The sequence below is a fragment of the Anneissia japonica genome, unplaced genomic scaffold (assembly GCF_011630105.1).
Source record: "Anneissia japonica isolate Jap-2015-1 unplaced genomic scaffold, ASM1163010v1 scaffold287829_len2072220_cov186, whole genome shotgun sequence".
In the NCBI taxonomy this organism is placed as follows: Eukaryota; Metazoa; Echinodermata; class Crinoidea; order Comatulida; family Comatulidae; genus Anneissia; species Anneissia japonica.
The window spans coordinates 1,758,882-1,782,445 of record NW_022716075.1 but is presented as its reverse complement, the minus strand read 5'-3'; the positions used below and the strand labels follow the sequence as shown (position 1 = coordinate 1,782,445).

Sequence of the window (23,564 nt, the reverse complement as noted above, 5' to 3'; positions counted from 1 at the left end):
TGATACAATATAAGGAGCACTTCATATTTTTGAGTTCAGGACTTTTTGCACATACAGTAGTACAAATACAGATGCTTTATCACTAACATCTAACATAGGTTCATGATCTTTATCAAAAGTCTAAGTCATACTGCTAATAATTCAAGTGTATTAATATATAAGGCTTGCCATCCAAAAATCAGCATCACTGAGCAAAAAATGAAAATTGACTTTTTAATATACTTCTATTTTCCCTATTGTAAGCTTTAAAATTATGGGTCATCTTACTGGAATTGACTTTACTATTGCTGCAGTTATGAGTAATAGTATTACGGTTTCTCTGTACTAAAGTATACAATACTGTCACATTCTTATGGTAATTACTCAGTTTAACATATAACAACAGTACGCTGGTTTTAAGAAGGCATGCCTCATATTCTAGAACATTTTCAAATTCGAGAGACCTCTATCTATGAAATAACAATAAATGATGCAGTTTGCACGCTTACCAGTAAATCTTTTAAGGCCGGGACGTGCAAACTTCGTCGTATTGCATGATATGCATTATGCGCATTGTAAACCACTGGAGCAGGTTGGGGGGAAGGCGACGACGTATGGCTTGATGGTGTGGAGGGAGTCTGCCTCAACATCTGCTCGGTCCTCTTAGCGGAGGCGGCTGCCAGAGCTACCTCTGTGCAGTGTTTATCCTGGAGGTGGCTGACACAGGACCAAACTTGACGTTTAACACGGTCACAGCCATTCCACTCGCAAACACCTCGATATGAATCTGAAGTTACGTGCGCTTTGCTCGAGTGCACCCACAAAGATTTGGCTTTGTTGAAAGATCTTTAAGAAAATACGAAAAAATAATAATTGAAAAATATATTAGCAGATTAAACGCATTGGATTTATTTGGTGTGTACATCAAAGATAACCCATGAATGTCCATTGACATACTTCCAGTGGGATTCTTCTGGTGGTGATTGAGCAGTACACCAGGAGACAATACCTTACTCTTTTCCGAAGAGTGTACTGTGTTCTTTAATGTGCACATGAACAATATTACACACAGGCCTAAATGTCTCTTCCGAAAGACTGCACTTTATACTTGCACTTCAGCCCTCCAGCTAAAATACAAAGAGAGCAGCAAATGGAACTAAGCAGAATGAAATTTTAGTTAAAATAAATAAAATTGAATATTTGGATATTGTGTACCACCCACCAGAACATAAAACATTTATTCTTTCTTTTCAACAATGCTACTAGAGATCAGATTATATATAAATTCATAACAATTTTACAAGTAAAAACAAAATGGTAAGTAGAGTATTAATTTTTTAAAGTAACAGATTGATATGTAAACCTACTTTTTACAGCCTTTCCATTCACACAGATACAGTCCAATGGCTGGCATCGAAGACTTCCGACTTGTAGATTTTTTACTGCTTGTCGATGAAGACGACGAACGTCTCCTTCTCCTCTCCGCAGTCGTGGCAACTCCAATCTTGCATGGAATGGTGGAAACTGGAATGTTGTTGGCTGTTTCCAGAAGACGCTTCAATCCCTTACCATCAATCTGGCCATTGTCCGCAGATGGCAATTTTGATTTTCTACTGCTCGCAGGCACAGCCGATTGGCAGTTGGTTCCCTGAGTTTGTAATTGGCTGGTGTCAATTGTGTCTGATGAATTATCTTTCTCTCTGTTCAAAGGTGGCGTGTGTGAACCGTGTAATTTCCTTGTTTCTATTCCTTCAGAGGTTTTTTCAGTATTGCATGCTGCATGCGACGGACTTGCTCCACCGTCATCACAAGCAGCCTTTGGAATGTTATTAGATGCAACGACAGATTTTTCACTGGGTAAAGTTCTTTCACTTTCAAGTGTTACTACTTTACTGTCTATTGTGCCGTGTATATCAACATCGGCACTGCACTCACTCAACGGGGAGCCAATCCCACCGTTTGGAATACCGTTCGAAATGCCTTTTGTGATATCATTTGCTTTTAGATCATTATTTACGGCACCAGGCCGGCTCTCTATTCCTGGATCCGAACTATCTACAGGTTTCAGAGGGTTGCCGTTTGTCTTTGGTTTTTCAACTCTTTGTATTGTAAGTTCCACTTCCATTTCCGGTCTGTAACCATTTAATAAATTCTCTTTTGATAATGCGTTTATAGCCTTTGCACCCTTCTTTAGAATTTTTTGTATTTTTTCCGGTGCTGCTAAAATATTGTCCGTTAATTTTGTTGGTCCGTTTTGCAATAATGTTTCTATCTTTTCTTTCCCTTCATCATCATTACCATTAATACCGCTATCGGTGGTTGACACGCTTCGGTTATCAGTACCATTAATCAATTCCTCATCATTATCATTGGATTCTAACTCATCGCTAGCTTGAGAATTGTCTTCCATTTTTACGTCACCATTCTGATTACTAGAAGGGTCTACCTCCATTTTTTCAACAGTGGAATTTGAATCTCCTTTCCTGTAACCCTCATTTCGAATAAGTTCAATTTTCTTTTCCTGATCTTCAAGAATTGGTTCCTTCTCTTCTTTAGGCTGGGGCGATTTCTGCGGATGCATTTGAATTTGGAGAGCATGAGGAGATGAAGGTGGTGGCCTAGTTAGAACAATCTGCGGCTGGGTGATCATGATGGTAGGTTGGCTTACTGGAGGCTTGCTTAGTATAACCCGGTTAGTTGATGATGGAACTGATTGGGACTGCTGTTGAATGAACTGTTGATTGGGAAAGATCATTTGCTGGTTGAGAACAATTTGCTGCTGTCCTTGCATTTGGAAGTTATGCTGGAGTACCATTTGGTTTGGGGGTTGACCCGCTTGCTGTACAACAGTTTGATGCTGCTGCTGCTGTTGCTGTCTGTTCAAAAGGTTTGGGTTTGAGACAAAGGCCTTCAGACCAGGCCCTGCCTGTAACAGTTTTTTGATCAGCGGGGAGTCACCAGTTTGTTTTGGACTCTGTGATGGATTTGGTCTCTTTGGTGCAATTGCTTGATATCTAGATAGTCCTGATGGCTGGGCAGGGGCTATAGGTCTTTGGTAGACAACTTGCTGATTTTGAATGTGCAAGGACTGGCTTACTGGGGATGATTGCATTGGTCTTGCTACTAATGTGTTTTGATTCACTGCTTGGTTTGTTTGAACAAATGTAGGCTTTGACAGAATTGTCTGATGTGGTGTTGAAGAAATCTGACCAATTATTTGCTGCTGTTGAATGTTTTGCATGAATGGTTGGCTTTGTACATGAGGTTGGATGGGCACAGGTTTTACTTGCTGTTGGGGCTGACTGATAAGCGTAGGTAACTTTTGTTGTATTGGTTGAATATTTGCATTTGCTTGATGCTGCACTGGTTGCTGTCCTATTTGCAGTTGGTCCCCCTGAACTGTAGAGGGAGGTATTTGATTACCACACAACGCTTGATGTAAAGCAGACGGTGATGATCCAGGGAGCTGTTGAGAGGTCACAGTTTCTGTTGAACCCTGGGAAATAGTAATAACACCAGATCCTTGAACCATGACTTTTCCCGGTGCTTGAGAATTCGCCAACTGGATATTCATACCAGGCGGTATATGTTGAACATGAATATTCGGTACCCTCTCAATCTGGACCTCACCATTTTGAATTGGGGGATGTTCTGGAGCTTGGGCCTTGTGAGGTGTTCCAACACCTGTTATTGTCCCAGGTTTCTTTGGGCTTCCTCCTTCAGGTTTCTGCGGTGTATTCGATGCAGTCCGTGCAGGCTTCTTACTAGCTGGAGTTTTTGGGGTGGTGCCAGGTTGGCTAGGTGGTTTTGGTTGGCTTGGTGCCTCCTGAGAAGGAACACTGGGCAAAGGTGATACTACTGGTGTTGGTATCTGATTTTGTGTGGTAGGAGTAGAATTAAAAACCAACTGTTGGTTTGCACCTGGCTGTTGCATGCTAACAAGGTTGTTGGTTGTTGGTAACATTGGTTGCTGCGTGTTACAAGGTTGAGAATTGCTCGTGGGTTGTTGGATTGCACCTGGCTGTACGACCATACCAGGTTGCTGCACCATGGCACCTTGGTTTGGTGGTGCTCCAGCCTGCTGTACCATTCCTGGCTGTTGTACCATTGTGACCTGTTGGGTCATTCCACCTTGTGCTGGTCTTATTATAGTCTGGATCATGCCTTGCTGCTGTACACAGCCTTGCTGCGTCATAACCGGTCTCTGTTGAACCATCTGTGGTGTCTGTGGGGCAGACTTGAAGAGTACATTGACTGGCATTCCTTGGGGCATTCTAGGCTGGCCTATCAACGGGTTAACCATCCTCGTTTGTGGCAATGCATAGTACTGAACTGGCTGGGATGTGCCTTGAGACTGGGGTGTCGCTGGATATCTTAGAGGTGGACTAGGTGTTATCTGGGGTGATCCACTTGCAACTCTGGAAACAAAATTTGGCCGTTGTTGAATTCCTATAAGAAACAAAAACATACATACATATGATGAATATTGTACATAAAGAAAAGATAAAGGTAATCCTGTACTTATTACTGAATGCAGTGGAATGAGCTTTTAAAAGCCTATCTTAAGTCTTGGTGATGTGAAATCACTTAAAATAAATTGCATACATAACATACTATATATAAATTAAAAAGAAAATTTACAACCAACATTGCTATGAGAAATTATAGCTGGAACCTGGTAGAGATATAGAATTGAGAAGCAACATCTAAAATGTAAATACAAGTTATGAAGTCAGGTATAACACCAGTATATTAGCATTAATATCCTTTATATTTTTGTTATGTCATAGTATATATTGGTTCCTTCTGCTGTCTTCTCTTTGTCTCTTTGGTTTTGTCTCTTTGGTTTTGTCTCTTTGGTTTTGTCTCTTTGGTTTTGTCTCTTTGTTAATATCTTTCTCAGTTTTTAATTTTTGTTCTTTAAAGACTTAGAGTTTCAAGCTATTTAAAAAAAAATTAAGTCCTTTTATTTTTATTTTCCTATCTCTTTTTAAAAAAAAATTATTTTACTGTAACTGGACCACAACGAAACACCAGTGCCTTTGCATTGAGCGTGCCATCCAGTATAAAGAAAGTTTAATAAATAAATAAATAAGCGCATAGTGACTGTATAATACACAGCCGTTACTATTACTATTATTACTAATAATTTTATACAAACTGTAATTCATTCAACAACTAATGATGAGCTAACACACAATTATAATAATTTGTCTACAATAGCAAGTCACATGTGACTAAAGGCGGGTGCTCATCGTGCCTGATGGTAATCGGCCGACACGATTCGATGGAGAACAAAACGCCAAGATTTTTAATGATTATCCATTCAGACTGCAACCGCATCGAGCCATCTAGCACTCAGAGGGATTTGTTGAAAGACACGGCGTGCGGCTCTCTAGACATGATTAGCCCATATATGTGCGCGATATGACATCATCATATACGTGTGCAAATCATGGATATTTGTCACCTAAAAGCTCTGCGAGTGTGAACAGAGCCTTAACACCTTAAGACAATGGCCATATTCGACTGGTAGTTCTTTGTTAAACCACGCCCACCTGCGCAGCGGTAAAATCCTACTTAACAAAGATGACCAGTCGAATAGAAAACTTGTAAATACTCGGCGAAACAAAATGGCTGCATAGTTACCACGATACACGCTGTGTAATCAAGATTGCTTCAGTTTGTGGAAGTATGGGTTGTTCGTAAAAAAAATATTTTTCATCCAGTTTTTGAATTCTGTTAGCCTACAATTATTTTTTTACTTTGTGTGGGTAAATTTCTATTTTCTGAAATTTAGTCTAAATTATATTAACGCAAATGTTGTTTCTAAACTGACCAATCGGCCATGTTTGTTTTGGTCACATGAATAACTTAATGCTGATTAACGCACTCTGGTTTAGGTTAATTTTCGTTGTCAACGAAGTCTATTTTATGAACCAGTCGAATGAAATAATACTCAACAAAAATTTGTAGTCAACGAAATGAACCAGTCGAATACGCCCATAGAGATGATTTACCTGCTTGTAATGGCTGAGGCAAGCTAGGCATCAGTGGCAGGGGCAAAGCTCGTTTGTTGACACCTAAAATGTGGTACTGCGGTCCCTCAGGTGTCTCTGTTCGTTGATAGGTTACCTTTGGGAAGACAGCTCTGTAAAGAACAAACAAATCAATTACTTTTGTTTTGGAAAATCAGTCACTTTTAAAGGTTAATAGATAATCTTGGGAATAAACTTAATAAGATGATAAAAGATGACATAGTAAAATGTGCCATATCTGCTTAATAATAGAGTTAATGATGATGGTGAATAATTATAATGTCAACTCATCAATCTCTGTGGTGCCATTTTCCACAAATACGTGGCTTTTTGGCACAATAAAATTCATTTTATTAGTTAAATTCTTTTCAAAGTTAATAACTGACATCCAACGAGTCACAGTTTAAAAAATAAAGAGACAAAAAAAGTTATTTTCATGGTTTCTTTTTACTAGAAAAATGTTTTAATTGATTACCAGTAAATTTAAGGTTCTTACAATAAATATAAGCATGGTAGTAATTTTGAGAGGAGAAAAGATATCGAAAATGGAAAGTATTTTATTGGCATTGTTAACATCATTAAGTATTTAACCCAAACAAAAGGTACGAGTAACAGAAAAGTCTTACTTTAAACATCTTCCAAAGTGGGTGGATGAGAGTATAGCCCTCTGTGAGGCCTTATTGCAGGCTGAGAGATAGTTAGCATACAGGTCTGTCCTAGCAACCCTGCCGTTCACTGCAGCCTCATAGCAGGCATTTAACCTGTTCATGAAAATAAAAAAAAGCAATGAATGTAAATGAGGCTTACCATAAAAAAAACCAACGTACTGTCGCTAATTGTTAAAACTGAGTAATTAGCATAAGAATTTGGCAGTATTGTATATTTTTTTACAGAAAAGTCAGAACACTGGCAAAAATAAGTAGATTCCAGTAAATGATATGATAATGTTGAGAAATAAGAATATATTTTTGGGTTACTGATGCTGTTTTTGGGTTGGCATGCTTCAAATGCACTATTCTAAATGTCAAATGTTCTTCATACACAACAAAACACCAATACCTAGTAATGGAGATACATGTAGACAAAGGCTGACAGGTAGTGGTAGGAAAGAGATTAGTGACATATCTCTGTTATGACTGTCAAAAATGAGATATCAATCACTGTTACTCCCTATAATTTTTTTTTTAATATGCATCGGTCAGTAACATGCTTGACAAGAGTAGATACAGACAATACCTTTGCAAAGCAAGTTATATTAAAATCACAACACAAGTTTGTAACACAACTAATTTCTAACCAATCATAAGCTTACTTACCATTGGCAGGCGAAAGATTCGTTTTCTGTGTCTGAGCTTGGAGGGACAGTACGTAAATTGGGAGTTGGAACAGGTGACTGGGATGGGGGTCGTGCTAATGGACTAGAACCTGTGTGTGAGAGAAGAGAAGTAATTTCAAAGAGATAAAAAAAAAACAATGATTACATATGTAATAGCAAGAATTTGCAACTGAACTTACTATCATTTATTTTTTTCCAATTAATGATTCTGTTTAATTATGAGTATGAATGGAAAATGTTACAATTCTCAAAGGTATTAAATTACAGGCCAATATAACAAAGTGAACTGCTGTAATTAAAGTGGTGCAATGGTTGTATTCATTTTACCACTCTCCACCTAGATTTTATTTCATGCAGAAATTTATGGGATACTTCCCCAGAGAGCTGAATAAGTGTTCCATAGCCATCATTCCAATGATGGGGATAATAAAGGAAGCCTTCTGATACCAAAATATTACTATTATTATTATTATTATCAATAAATTAATTAAATGTGTGTTCTTTCCGAGTACCGTATCAAATAGGTTTAAATCTACCTTGAGTATAAAGCCCATCTAAACACAATGTAGTTTAAGGTTGCAAAGGATAAGCAGTAGGATTTCACTAGTTTCGTTTCATTTGAAATACAATTACAATACTCACGAGCCATATGTATCGGTGGTGGAGGTCTCTGTATCGGGGTGGACTGAGTTCGAATCGCCCCCACTTGTGGCACCATCTGTTGCTGTTGGGGATTCATGGGAGTTGGCATGGGTGCCCGCACCTGAGCCATCGAGCCTTGATTCATTGTGACGATGGGATGGTGTATGCCGTCCGGGGCATGGTCAACTATTTTGATACCAATGAAAGCATCCTGGCCGAGTGACTGTGCATCAAGTGTTACTAGACAAACCAGCACGTCTGAAAATGGATAATTTATAATATTTGAAATAAACTTTATTATTATCAATAAACATTTAACTAAAAAATCAAAAGAATTTAATAATTTAAAAAAAATCAAAAGCATTTCATAATTAATATTAAAATCTAAGAATATCTACTTGGATTTTTAAACAAAAAATGAAAAATCTAATATTGTTATGTATTACACTATAATATTCATCAGGTGGTCTTATTCGTTGTTTGGTCACATGACTCTAGACTCACCGATGCTTCGATCACATGCTACTATATGGGTACACGTGACTTCTCCTTTTTCTGACAAGACCAACAGCAGCTCTAATGCACCAAGGAGGAGTTGGATATCGTGAATGGTGAGCACCGTAACCACTCTGTCATATAACCTTCGCTCAAGACACTCGATTAGGATCTCAGAATTTGCCTCTGTCTTGCACAGTTTCTCAACAATCTCCATAGCTGAATACAGAGAAAAATTTCAACAAACATTTATTATAAAGTATTAAAGATATTAAAACTAAATATTCTGTATATTATAAGGATTGTAGATTTATGATTGGGGACAAGGGACAAACTAGTAACATTTTGATTGGGATAGTGACATTAGATTGGGGGCTAGTGCCTGTCAATTGGATTAGGAAGTAGCGACACAGACTGGACTAGTAATTATTCGGCTAATTTTTATTTTAATGGGCTAGTGAAGATTGGATTAGAGCTGGTCTAGTAACTTTTGAATTGATCAATGAATTTCTTGATGAGCTAGTATCATTTAAAATGAGGCTAATAAATGATAGGGTCATATTCACTGTGCACGAAGAAACCTTCAAATACAGTACAATAACTAGTGTATAAATATTGGCTCCAGTAATAATTTGGTTTTGCTTAAAATGATGTAACACAATATAGGCCTATTTATGGTATAGATATCATACCACACTTATAAAAATAAGGTAAGAATAATTAGGATTATTGGGTTAATTATAAAATACCAAACAAGAAGCATTCATCTATGTTTAATATAAAAAATATATGGTCAATTACTTGCATAATGACACATGGTTAAAAAAAAACAAAAACAACAGATTATAGTGATAGACATAATTATTATGATAATCACAGTTATAATGATAATGAAGGTGCCAACAAAAAATGTCAAAACAATTTCATCTGAATACCAGTTTACAATGATATATTAGATATTAAAAATCAAATTTTATAATCAGTTGCAATACTTGTTGATACCGATATTATGATAAATGAAAATAATAATAGGAATTAGATAATCGACAGTGCAAACAAAATAATCCATTTACCTTACATAATATGTCCTTATAAATTAATAATTTAGTATACTCCTATTATGCTGATCTTATAATACCTTGATATATTTTAACAATCTTATAATAAAATATTTATACATAATATATACTGTAGTTTCTAGTAATCTTTTTAAAGACGATGCATAATTGCTAGCAAATAATAAATTTATATTTCTCGTTGTACAGAAAGTAAAGCCAAAAACCACTACTTTCATGTAATTAAAGTGGAAGCCATTCAGTTTAGTAGATTGTATGTCGAATATATCTACCCAGATGAAAAAAAAAATACTTGCCATAAATAATATTGCTTATTAACTTATTCTCATTGCAATTACCACACTATCTAGGGGATCTAGTACGTTCCTAATTATGTTTTTTACTGCAAGGTATCAATAAAAATTAATTTACCTTGGCATAGTTTGTAACAAGTATGTTACAAGCATTATCACTTAATATTACATTTTCAATTCATTTGACTGGTGCATCAATCACATTATTTAGGTCCTTGGATTTCTACTTAGAATATCTGTAGAGATATTTCCTTTATTATCATATTGACTTTGAAAAAAACAGGAAGAAATTGATTCATTCAATGTAAATTCATATTTGGTTTTAAAGTTGTTCGAGCAATTTTATTAACAACACTCAAGAAAAATAGTACACTATGTATTATTAAGTACTCTACACAATGACTAATACTTAAAATACTACAATACAGCCTAAGTTTTGAAAACATAGAACATAGAATTGTATACATTGTTAGCCCTATATGAATAAGAAACAATACTCCTGACCAACTGACCAATGTTTAAATAATATTATTTGTTATACTTTGTTAGTCATACCCTTAAATTTTTTCCAGCAAATTAATTATTGGTAATTAGGAAAGTAGTAAAATTAGTAGTAAAAATTTTTTTAATCTGTGACTTGAAAGTTGATTTACCTCTTTCCAAAATTTTTTTTACTTCCACCCCCCCTCCCCTCCAGTTTTGTGGGTGATAGTATTTCTGTTATATGCTGTGTGCCAAATAATATAGTATTTAATAGAGAAAACGATAACGAAATTTATAAGTTCGGTTGAACATATGACCCTTAGATTATATTACTACGGAACATGAGGTCACGCTTATATAGTACCCTTTTACCATTTTGACATTTTTTTTCTCATTTGTATCAGATTTTCAATTTAATGGAGAAAAAGATCTCATTTAAAGTGGCACTTACAATTTCAATAGCCTGTACAATAAGAAACATAGAGATAATCAAGCCAAGCCAAGCAAACTCACGACATCATCTATCTGTATTACCTAAAGCATGTAGTAATATGCCAAAGGCATACTCTATTTGCTTCGCAGCAATTAAGGAACTAAAACAAGCCATTTATCTCTCCACAAAGATAATCTATTGATTAAATTACAACAATGATTTCAGCCTTATTATGGATAATCTCATAATTAAGGTTGTATGGATTTTTCTAAAACCAGTAATACATACTTTACACTATAATTTAATGTTGTACATTTATAAAATTAAATTGTATACTGCACTTTTAACTGCATTTTATTGTAAAGTAAATAATGAATTTTAAACATGTTTAGTTGCATAACTATTATTTTCATTAACGATTGCTGGACAGAATTATAATTAGTCTCAGAAATGTTATATTATTCACTTTCATCGACCTAGAAAAACAAATATTATATATGATGACTAATAATGTATTAAATCAAAAACCATTCCTTATGTTGAGCTTATGAACTTTAACTACAAAATTTAATACTAGCTTGACAGTTAATATTCTTGACAATCAATAAACATATAAAAAATAGTACAGTGGCACGGTTCTTTATTTATTCTATATGAACTTTTAGTATATCTCATTCATTTGAGTCTAATAGCATACACTAGCTCTAGGAATATTGGGATGGAGAAAGGTTGAGGGAGAGAGGCCAATGGGGAGGTGGACTTCTCATGTATCGAGAGTACATAACATCAGGAATGCCCATCTGAAAAAAAGGATGAGTAAGACTCTGCACTGATGATTTACAGTAGCAATGAATTATTCCTTCCAAAAAAACAAAAAAAAAACCAAAAAATCAACAAATATCTGACACTGGACTAGCCAGTAAATCATGTTGTAAACAGGTAATTAAAACTTTTTGTAAACGCAATTTACATTTCAAACTTGCTATTTCGAACTAGCTACAGCTATATGAAACACAAAATTACTGTGAAATGCATGAATAATTTTCGGCCTTATTGGTAAATGTAATGATAATGTTATGATGGTTAAATGCTTCAAATTTATATAATTAGTAAGAAAAATACATACAAGGCAGCGCATGGTGTAATAAAAGTAACAAAATTTTTTAATTTTTTCTGAAATTTCCAATTTTTTTTGGTGGCAGGTGCGCTAATTGGCCAAAAATAAAATTTTATTTTTATTCGAAATCATCAATAATTCCAGTCGGCGGGTTCGCTAAACAGGGTATTAAAAAAGTCTCGCCTAGACAAAGTTCTATAGCCAGGGATGTCACCAACCTTTTGGAGTGCCGGTCGGCAATCATTCCGCGTTTTCCCAGGGGGTCACCGTATTCGTGAAAGCTCTTAAAAACCAAAAGGCCTAAGTAAGTCGAGCAGGAGTAGGCCCAAGGCTAGCTGACGCGATTTTTTTAGGCTAGGCCCAGGTAGGTCTAGGCCAGAATTTGAGGAATGCAACAAAACAGATAAAGATGAGACTTACTGTAGGCCTAATTAAATTCAATAATTGACATGCTTTGTTTTAGATTAAAAAATAATAATGAACAAATCCCAGCGACAAAGCATCGATCCAACTGTACCCAGCCGCATTGTTTGCCGTAATTTCACATGTTTGATGATTACCACGATGAATGTGTATGTCACTGATTCATGTGCACTCATTTATTTATTTTTTGTCCATTTACACACATTAATTATATATCAATTATAACTAAAAGTGAAAAACTTAAAATACAAATTGAAAACAAAGTAAAGAAATAAAACATAAATCAGGTTTCGTAAATTTTTAATAATCTTCCTGCCCCGGACCATGCTCTCATAATAAAACACTTGAATGGTCATGATTTCAACTTTAACCTTTGAATGTGTACAGAGCAACCATGTCATGCTGACCCACGACGTTCGCTATGACTCAACTGGACCTAGGTTGTTAAGTTAGCAATGAATAGCAGGGCAGTGCAGTATTTAGTTACAATTAACGTAACCATGGAAACATTTATTGTATTCTTGTCTTTATCTATCAATTTAGCTTATCTATTGTGTTTAGGTAAACTAATTATTTTGTTACAATTTGTAAACTGTTGAAATAATAGTGGTGGTCAAGAGGCTGTAAATCCTGGTCGGAAATGTTGAGTGCTGGACGGGGCCCGTCCACCGCCGACCAGCGTGGTGACATGGTGAAATAGTTTTATGTTCTGTTTTACAAATAGACATATTAAGTCTATTAAGTTTTAATTTTGTTTTCCTTTTCTGCTACAGTAGGTTCAATATATGAATTAGCATTCTTTAGTTTTCAAAGCCAAGTAAATTCATAAAATACGACAGTAGAAGCGGTGCAGCAGTGAAGCATTATACATCAATTAAGAAAGGTCAATGGTTCGAGCCTGGGGTAGGTTACTCGTTTTGTGTCCTTTATTCACATCGTAACTCTCCACCCAGGGGCACAAGTGAGTACCTGGGTAGGTTTGAATGTCAATGAGATGATTACTCGCTAAAACATTATGGATTACTCCCCCAGGGAGCTTTAGTATGTGCTCCATAATTGCTTCATCGAATAATAATGTGAAGATCATGGCATTGTGTGACCATGTTCAAAATATTTGTTATCTTTTCTGTAAATCATCCTATTAACAGTGTAATAAAACAAAAAATGTAAGATGCACTATCTACCAAAAAAAATCTGATAAAACTTCAAAACTTCAATAAAAATTTTGAATAGCTCATCTAAAAGAATCAAGTTAATTGAGTGGGGAAATATTTCTCATTAACTTTTTTAATTGTAACTTAATATCATAATTAAATATTAACTTGAGCAATTTAAATATAAAATTGAAATTTATTTTAGTGCAGGACAGAAGCAAAAGATATTTTAACGGAAAATTCTTTAATAAATCTTAGAATAATTCATGCTTGACAGTTGCCTTTCTCTTGATATTGACTTTGTTCTGGCAGTCACATGACCGTCTATATTTACATCGTATGGAAATGAACCTAGTAACAGTAGCTCACAGTTATTATCAATAGCCGATGTCATAACGGCTGCTTGATATCGTTTTTAAGAAACCTTAGCATGCCAGAAAATCCAGACAGACCTTTCACTTCTCCGTCAATATCGATAGAGAACTTGGTAGCGCTTTCGTGTAATCTTACTTTTGTTTCCGTCCATTGATCATTCTATAAGGCTATCGTTCATCCATGCACTGTGGACGATCTTAGTTTGAGAATAACCTAATTTACAATTTTTGCCTTTTCTGAATTTTTATCAGTTCTAATTTGAGCTTGTGAAGATATCAGTCACTTCATTTATCTCAGTTTTATCTGTTACCTCAGTTTAAAGAATAATTGTATTAACTTGCATAAAGTCAGCAAAACATAAATCATAATTATATTTCATATATTAATTATAAAATTATATAGTCATAAATTAAAATATAAATGATGACTTACCTCTTAGCATAACATATTTATCCTTATCATAAAGTCCTTTATAAATTGTATGAAACATGAGTTGTGAACTACGATAATCTATAGGATCCAAGTTAAACTGCAAGTAAAATAAAAGAGAAATGTTATAAATTTGACATTCACAAAAATCAGTTTGATAGATCTATAGCAATTTCAAATGCCATTCTCCACTTGCAATTTTGATAAAATAATATCTCTTGTTGGAAACTTCCTCCATCAGAAATAAAATTATTCATAGCATTAACAAAGACGAAGACAACAATAAAAAAAAAATCAATATGTTCTCTAACGGTTACAAAATTCATTCCATGCTGAATTTTATATCCACTATTCAAACAGATCACGGATGCAAATTCACTAGAGAATACATCATCACTGTTTAGAAATACATTTTAACATTTGTTAAAACATCTTATTTATAACTAGGTTAAATGTTCATATATCATATGTTTAATATGAGTCATAAATCTTTTGTGACATAATTACATATTGCCATCAATTTACTTCCTTATCTTGTTTTGCAATGTAAACACTCCATGTATTAATTTCCAATTTTTTTTGACAAAAAGCAATTAAATTATTAAAAATAATTTCCAACTTTTGATTCTCAAATTTGCATAGAAAGAACAGACATCAGATAAAGACATTATCCAATTGAGTATCTGTTAGATATTATTTTATCCTAAGGCATTCAGAAGGGAACATTAAATAATACATTAAACATATAAGCAGATATTCACTTGATAAAGCCTAAATATATAGAAATAATAGAAAAAAAACAACAGGACAAATTAATAGGTAATGTCTGCTTATTATATAAACAACAGATTATTAACATGGATTAGAATGCTCAATAATGCCATACGATACGAAAGACATTAAAAAAAAAAAACATATTTCTTTACTCACTAATTCTGCTATGTTACTTAATGTATCCATTCCAATATGTTTCAGTGTTGAACAATCGTTGTGTGAGCATAGAAGCAAGAAACGGTACAACGTCCGATGCCGCGCCATCACATGCTGATTGTGCTGTTCAAATGACAGGTTGCGCAATATAATCCCCACCTGTTGTTAAGCAAACACTAATAATGATATTGTGCCTATGATAACGGAAGGTACATGAATCAATTATTCATTCATTACATTACAATTACATCATTTTATTGTAAAGATGTATTGTCCCAGAAAATTGACAAAAAGGTCATAAAAATCAAGTTTGAAATCAACTTCCTTATTTTAATAAAGAATTGAAAAATGGTTCCAGATTGAAATCCTGAATAAAAATCATAACTGGAAGTATTTCTATCACATTTATCATTTTTGTGTTAGTTATTAACATCTTTAAATACAATAATTTCTATGTTCAACTTGATAACATTTGTGTTAATTCAACATGAGCTGGTAAATTTCAAAATTGATTTGTATGACTTTTTCCTGTTTTCCAAGTAACAATACATTTAAAAAAAAGAAAAGGTTACTGTTCTGTCAGGAATCAAACCAACAGTCTCCAAATAGTGGTGATAACTTATTTAAAATAAAAAAAAAATTAAAAACCTCTATCAAAAAGGACATCACAAACATACAAGAAAAGAACCAGATGTACTCTAACAATAAAATCGAGAAACTCTTAAAATCAAATTTCCTTTAATATGACCTTGATATTAATAACTTCCGAGTTATCAATAATATTTCTGAACTAAAAACATTGTATAAAAAAAGATATGATTCATTTTTTATAGGTTACTTTTGTTTTATAAAAATCTAAAATGAAAAGAAATTTAATGCAAACAAATATAATTTATTAGAAACACATTTTGGAAATAATTACTCTTTCAAACATAATGATTCAATCAATTTTTTAGATTCCCTAAGCACTTTTCTTGTTTGTATTTTTAATGTGTTGTATTTTTGTCAAATAAATAAACTAAATGAATTAAAACTACGGTGGTGATAAAAATAAAAATGTTGGCATAACCGCTTAATCTGCTTCCTCGGGTTTGCGACAGTCTTTGAGAATCATATTTTAAGTAACGTTATGTCACAATAAATAAATAATAGAAATTTAAATAAATTATAAAATATTGAATAACATATCTAAATATAGAAAGACCATACTGAACTAAAGAATAAGAACATATTTCTTGATTACATTTCTGTAAACGGAGACAGAAATTACAGGGACACAAGGATAAAAAGATAATTTGTTATTTATTTATGTTGCATTCCAGTGGAGAATGTGGTATGATAAATATATCTACACGAAACAAGACGTTGCTATCAAAACCAATGGCACTGACCTGTAAAATACGATTTTTCTCAATGTCATTAATTCCTTCAGTTCTCTGAGCGAACAACATTGAATCGGTGAACTTGTTAATGTCTGCAAAAACAAAGAAAATGAAACAATATTTTCTCTGCACTGTTTTTAGCATGAACAATTTAGGAGTGTTTTTTTTTCCCTTTAAAAAAAATATAGATAATAAACATAATTTGAAATAACATTTTTTTTATAATATCTTAATCTGTTTACATTTAAAAACAGGGCTGTAAACGTATGGACCTTGAGTCTGCTAACAATAACATGTCATCTACTTTTTTCTTTACTTGGTGCTAAGCAGTTTCTGGTTTTTTTCAATTCACATAATCATAAATTAATATTTGACTGTCTTTACCTTTAAATAAAACTGAAATATTATTATTGGTTATATAGTCTTATTGGTTATTTAGTCATCAATTGTATTCTTTAATAGTTGTATTGGTTGTATGTAAAAGCCAAATACATCACCTAATCTTCAATGTAATTGTCTAATGCATTCTGTGCACAAATTTACTATTAATGCATGACAAAATTTTTACCTCTATCCAAAAGGCTACCATTTTATTTTGACGTGATTTTTATTTTTTTAATTTTTTGTTTGGATGTTTATCACCTAGAACTGACATACCCGACATGCAGTAAATACAACTTAACAAAATTGCATGTAGTAGAGTAAGAAAATAAACTGAATTGTTTTTATTCTAATGGCTAAAGAAGATTTAAATTTAAAATTTAATTTAAAGAATTCCTAGTCCAAAGACGCCAAGAATGCAAAATAAATTGAAAAATTTAGAATGGGATATTTGAGGCCTACTTTAGAGTTCCAATAAACTCATATACGGCATTGAGCAGACGGCACATTATGTAGACCGAGCAATCAAAGTAGAGCATTGATCTGTAGATCAGCGAAAACTGAGTTAAAGTTCTATTTGTCTCATTGAACATTGAGAACTTCATTGTGTCCTACAGCATTCAATGATTGAAGTTTTGATGGTTTTTAAATTTGAACACAAAGACAGTTACCATGAATGTTAAGCCCTGTACCCAACTATTAAATTTTACTTGACAAAAACATGTGACATTCCTGTATAAAGGCACATCATGACTTGGGTATACAAAAGTTTTTTGTAAAAAAAAATTTGGACAAAGCTTTAAATATCAACAAAAGTAATACATTTTCAAATCATACTTAATCAGATAAGACTAGTCAGTTTAATCTTAGTAAACTTAGACTTGGCTTAGGCCTTGGGATATGATTATAAATAATAATCATGTCAAATTCCTTAGTTTGACAGATGAAAACTAAAAATATTTTACATATTCACATGTTCTTAGTTTTAACATTAAAGGCATTATTCTGAAAGCAGAACAAAATGCTGAGAAAAAGCAGAGATAATTGAAAGAACAATTAATATGATCCCATTTGAGGATTTGTTAATAAAATATATTTTAAGTAGTCCTGACAAATTTGAGAGACAAGGAAATTTGATTTGAAAGTCTGGTTTTACAACTTCCCTTTCCAAAGACCTTATATTTTCAGGTGCTTAGAAATACGATTCTAAGTGTGTGAATATTTTATCATACTTGTTTGATAGCATGTCTTCTAGGACTTTATTACCTTTTGGTTTTTTGGAGTCTGGGCCGATAACTTCCCTAATCTCCTTATCCTGGACACTATCGTACCAAAATTTTACAAAGTCTCGGTTTGTGTAACCTTTCCAACTATCTTGGTAGACATTTCTGTAACTTCCGGCACCTATGAAGAAAAAACCATTATTTAACAAATAAGAATTTCATTACAGATACTTTAAGTACCTTAAAAATTATCCAGAAGACCATCAGGAATAAAGTTATAATATTCTAAGTATGACTGCAGTAAATAAGTAAACAATACTTTTTGATAATATATAAATTTATTTATGTCATATACAATAGCAAGTACACAATGGAATTAGAATGTAGAATGTTAATTAGTCATGGGAAAAAATTCCAGATGTCAGGATTTGAACCTAGGACTCAAAGGACCTTGAGAACATTCTCATGGTTACTTGTACCAACTGCAACTGCTTACTGTACTTTTTAATAATTAATGCAAATTTTGTTCCTGGGTAAATTAAATAGGCTAGATACACAAGTTTAAAATAAACCAATGCAAAGAGCCATAGTTTACGAAATCATACCATTCTGCACCAATCTTGGGATTATTATCATAATCTTCGTTTATTTGCCACCACATTTCTAAAATAGGCCAGATTTTTCACATCGACAAGTTCACCAAAAATATTTGTTCCTCACCTTCTAAGAAAATGCCAACATGTGCCAGTAACAAGTCCACTAGCCGAGGCTCTTGCTCCAGATGAAGGACGTGCTTACTCTCATTGGACAAAAGAGTGCACACATTAAGTGCGAAGTCAATCTCATTTGGAAGACCGCACTCTAACGACAACTTGAGCTTATCGTAATCCGTTAATTTGGCGAGGGCCGTTTCCATGCACGTTGTTAAGCGGACATTTTCTACGAAACAAATTTGAAACATAAATATGTGGCAAAGACAAGCCAAACCAGTCACTCGTCGCAAAAATCAATTTTGAGTTATTAATACATTGTTAGAGAGCAAAATAATAGCTATAAAATGGTAAAAAATCATTCAAATCAGACATTTCCTTATGAAGTTACAAGCGTTTAAACATACAGCTGTTTAAAGAACAATATATGAGAAATCAGCCTTCAAAGTTTATGATTTCAGGCATTTCTCATGCAGAAACTATCATCAAATCGTTAAAAAGTGTTGTTTTAACATTGAAAATGGGGAAAATAACAGCATAGAATAATGTATAGATATGTAAAGATTAGTTTAGTGCAATAAAATAGATTTAAAAAAATTTGACATTCAAGCATGTTTTGGCTATTTTCTCTGAAACACGATTTGCGACGAGTGACTGGTTTGGCTTGTCTTTGCCACATATTATCAAAGAAATAAATAAATACAAAATATTTTATTAAAGAATACTCAAAGTATATGGGTCAAAATGTAAATTCAATCATAAAATCATCAAAAATGTGTCAATATTTAAGTTTATAACTTTTACCAATTAGATTTTCAGTGAAATTTTGTAATGGTGAGACTATTGCTTGTCACAAAAAACCAAAAATTATTTCTGCTGAAAATTGAAGACTTAATTGATATGTGACTCTGTTTATCCATACATACTGAATATACAAATTCAACAATATATTTCTTGGCACAAAATTAATAGTAAATTTAGCATTTTGTTCTTATTAAGGAAATTCCATTATCCTCTGTTCTGTTTTACTGCCAATGTTTAATTTCATAAGGTGAAAGGCCATATAAACAATAATTTTCCCTCATATCTTTGTTTTTTTGTTAATAGTAAAATAGCCTGATTTATTTTTTTAATAAATCACAAGTTGAACATTTATTTCATTAAAAAAAAAAGTAATTTGTCCTACAGTTTAAATCATTAAAAAATGTATCTTAAGAGCCTCATTTCAAAAATTACTTTGTTATTTAGTTTCAGATTATGAAATATTGTAGGCCTTCAAGTAATATATATTCTGTGGTGGTGGTGGTTATGTGATGTACCTGCTTTGTGTAAGCCTTATTTCTATTTATTATTTGCACATTGAACAACTACAAATAACCCAAAATATAGTAGGCCTACTGCTAAATAAAACCTCAAGAAAATCTAAAATTGTAAAACCTCCTCCTACATAATGAACAATCATTCACGACTAGATGACTGTGTACTGGTACATTAAAAGTAGTTTTTAAAAAAAAGAGAAAAAAATTCCACTTCATAAACAAATCGGATAAAAAACAGGCTATTTTTAAAATAATTCGACATTATACTGCAGTACGATTCTCAAATTTATCCATGCCTGAAGCAAAATTTTTTTTAAATTCATTTCCCACACATAGGACATGTTGCCCTTGAACCTGATAAATAAGCTGGTATTACTTTACCAGCTTTTTCAATATTCACTTCTTTATTTTAATTTATTCTGAGTTGGTGACTCAAACATGTACTATACTTTATGTTTAAAGTATATTATATTAATGTGATCAATTCAATCAACAGTAAATTATAGTACATATATTTTATGTAATAGTAGATCTTCTCTCTTTATTCAATATTTGTTGAACTGTAGACAAATTAAAAATGAACTCTTTTCAAAAGGACCTCCTTACTTTTATACTTAAAAGTAAAATTTCATACATTATATAAAAATGAATAAATAAAATAATCTACCTTTATCCAACAACACTTTACACTAAAGTGAATTTATTTTTCTTTTTTGTAAAACAGGTGCAATATATTTTAAGAAAGGGAAACAAAAATTATTCTCTTCTTTATTTTTTAAACCCACAGGAAATACATACAAGAAAGCTTAAAGAATATAACACCAAATTACCTTTCTAAAACCAAAACTATTATTCACGAAACTGGTATAGCAAATGATAACAATAATTATTTCCTCTAAAGGAAGTTTGAAAACCTAGCATTTCTTAGAGAAGAAAACTGAAATCGTCAAAGTTCATTATTTTCTTTGTCTAGGTTGAACTCGATTCACTGCTTTTATTTCAACAGTTAAAAATATTTCACTCAGAGAAATTATTCAGAGTTTAAATTCTGGTGTATTTAGCCTACAAATACAGTACTACTGTATGCTTTCATGTTTCCATTCTAAACAATAAGATAATACCAATTCTGTTACCAATTTTTGTTAAAATTTATAAATTATTAAATAGAATTTTAATAACATATATAAATTAATAAATTGTTCAAAATTATATACCCTAATCAAAGACAATTTTTATCAAAGTAATACAGTAATTTGTAAAGGATATAAAAATGTGAAAGTAAAAATAAACCTTAACAGGAATGACACTGATTTAATGCTAGAAATTAATAAAACAGTATGAAAGCATACCTATTAATAATGACTATTTTAACTGCATAAGATATCGGTTTTTGCCTCTGTTCTCTGGAATACTTGCTTGTTGATTGTTAACTCATTTTCCATGTCTATTTTTTTGGTGTCGTCTGTTTTGTGTATTTTGGGACCCCTCTGGAAATAAATCCTGTGTTGGGATTTAGAGGGTTATCCCAGATATCAACAATGATGACTTGCTTGTTTTCTCTTTTTTGTTTATTGTTGTTCCAATTTTGTGATGTTGTTCTGTTGATATAGAACAAATCAAATTAAATCAAATCAAAGCATACCTGGAACGCTTCGTCCATAGCTAAATTTCTGAGCAGTACTGAGTGACATACTGACACGGCCACCCTCGCCACGTAGCACCTCTTCTGTGTCTTCACCCCCATGATTTATTCTCTCATAGGCCACTAGATGCCTAAACAGAAAAAAAATAAAACAACAAATTATCAAATAATAGTTTTTCTTGTTTCATTACTAATACTAGCCTAGTTACTCGGATGTATGCGGAGTTGACTTTATACCACACCACTACACCATAGAAACTACTACATGTCTTTGAAGACCAACATAAATTTCCGATTAACTTTATTCTCAATAATGATAAGGGTAAATAAATATAATGATCAGGTTTTTGAACAAATTAAATAATGCTAGAGTAAGTAGGAAAATATTTTTCTACAACTTTTAATGCTGAATAGTCAACAAAGAAAGACATTAAATGTAGTAAATGCAAAAAACACAATTAACAGTCCTATGTTGGACATCAAAGAAAAAACTTAATACCAGCAGCTCTGAGGAAAGGCCCATGATAGTCAAGAATGAAAAGAATCGATCTAACTTGTAACCTGCTACATAGTTTCCCTACCCATATTAATTTGGTCACTTTTTTCATAAGTATAAATATTATGCAATATAACAAAAACCATAGGTTTCACCATGAAGACTGGTTTACCAATCAGAAAATTAAAAATGTAAGTACTCCCAGACTCTATGCAATATAATATTAATTTACGTGACACTGATGTTACGATCATAATGCACTGCTGACTCCTGACCCAACACATCCTCTGAATGTTAGAACAATGTATCCAACAATCACTGATCACATGGGATATCCTCCTTAACGCTTCAGTAAACACAGCCTCTGAATTAGTCAGAGTTCATTGGCTAATACTTTTTGAACTATGTTTACTATTGTGCCCACTCAAGCATGACATGCTCCCCATCAGTAGCTGTAGTGCCAGAAAAAGGGAAATTCCCTAAGTATGTAATTAAACACAATGCTGTACTTGAATGACTGTCTTCCTAACTACAGCACACCACAGAAACACAGTGTGCAGGTCTTCCATCCAAAATGTGCCATCACAGCATCTTGGAAGCTTTAACAAAAAACATACAATTATACTGTTAAGCCAAAAACAAAATGGCAATTGTTTGAACAAAAATTGTTTTCTTGAACTGGTAAATATAACATACAGTACTATTTTTTTTGGACAAACAAACCATGTACAGTAAGTACCTGACCTCCGCTACATTATCATTGGTATCAGTAACCCAAGCCGTGTGGTTAGTTGTGAACGGTTACCCTCAAAGCAGTTAATCAAATGCAATCATTACTGACTTGGCTAAATACAGTATATCTTAGCAGCGGTATTATTCGTAATTCAAATATTTCACTTCACATTTTCTTTTGATAAGGTCAAATTTGGACAAGATTAGTATGCATGCTAAAGTTGTACAGTTGAGCAACAATTTATACAAGGCAAATACAGTGTATACAACTACTGCAGAACCAGCCATGAAAGTTGGGTGTGTCACAGCACTGTTGTAGCGTGCTACATAAATGGATCGTACTACACAACAGAATATTTTTGTTGCTACTGCATGCCGCCGTTGTATTCTGTGTAAATAGGCCTTGGATCAAATACAGCGAAATTCGCATACAGTAGCTGGGACTTTGCCTTTTCTCCAGATCTACAATTTTTTGT

General features: G+C 33.1%; 1 protein-coding gene across 1 annotated transcript in view; it reads right to left on the bottom strand.

The window, feature by feature from the left end:
* LOC117109632 (SWI/SNF nucleosome remodeling complex component-like) overlaps window positions 1-23,564 on the bottom strand; it is a 54,675-nt gene that overhangs the window by 7,031 nt on the left and 24,080 nt on the right. The window contains exons 4-16 of the mRNA XM_033252023.1: window positions 21,861-21,991; window positions 18,910-19,128; window positions 18,233-18,370; window positions 16,595-16,677; window positions 15,204-15,362; window positions 14,277-14,373; window positions 8,500-8,709; window positions 7,996-8,253; window positions 7,334-7,442; window positions 6,644-6,778; window positions 6,000-6,130; window positions 1,347-4,428; window positions 489-825 (exon numbers count right to left, since the gene is read on the bottom strand). Of these exons, the coding sequence (XP_033107914.1) occupies window positions 489-825; window positions 1,347-4,428; window positions 6,000-6,130; window positions 6,644-6,778; window positions 7,334-7,442; window positions 7,996-8,253; window positions 8,500-8,709; window positions 14,277-14,373; window positions 15,204-15,362; window positions 16,595-16,677; window positions 18,233-18,370; window positions 18,910-19,128; window positions 21,861-21,991 (5,089 nt within the window). The remainder of the gene's footprint in view (window positions 1-488; window positions 826-1,346; window positions 4,429-5,999; window positions 6,131-6,643; window positions 6,779-7,333; window positions 7,443-7,995; window positions 8,254-8,499; window positions 8,710-14,276; window positions 14,374-15,203; window positions 15,363-16,594; window positions 16,678-18,232; window positions 18,371-18,909; window positions 19,129-21,860; window positions 21,992-23,564) is intronic.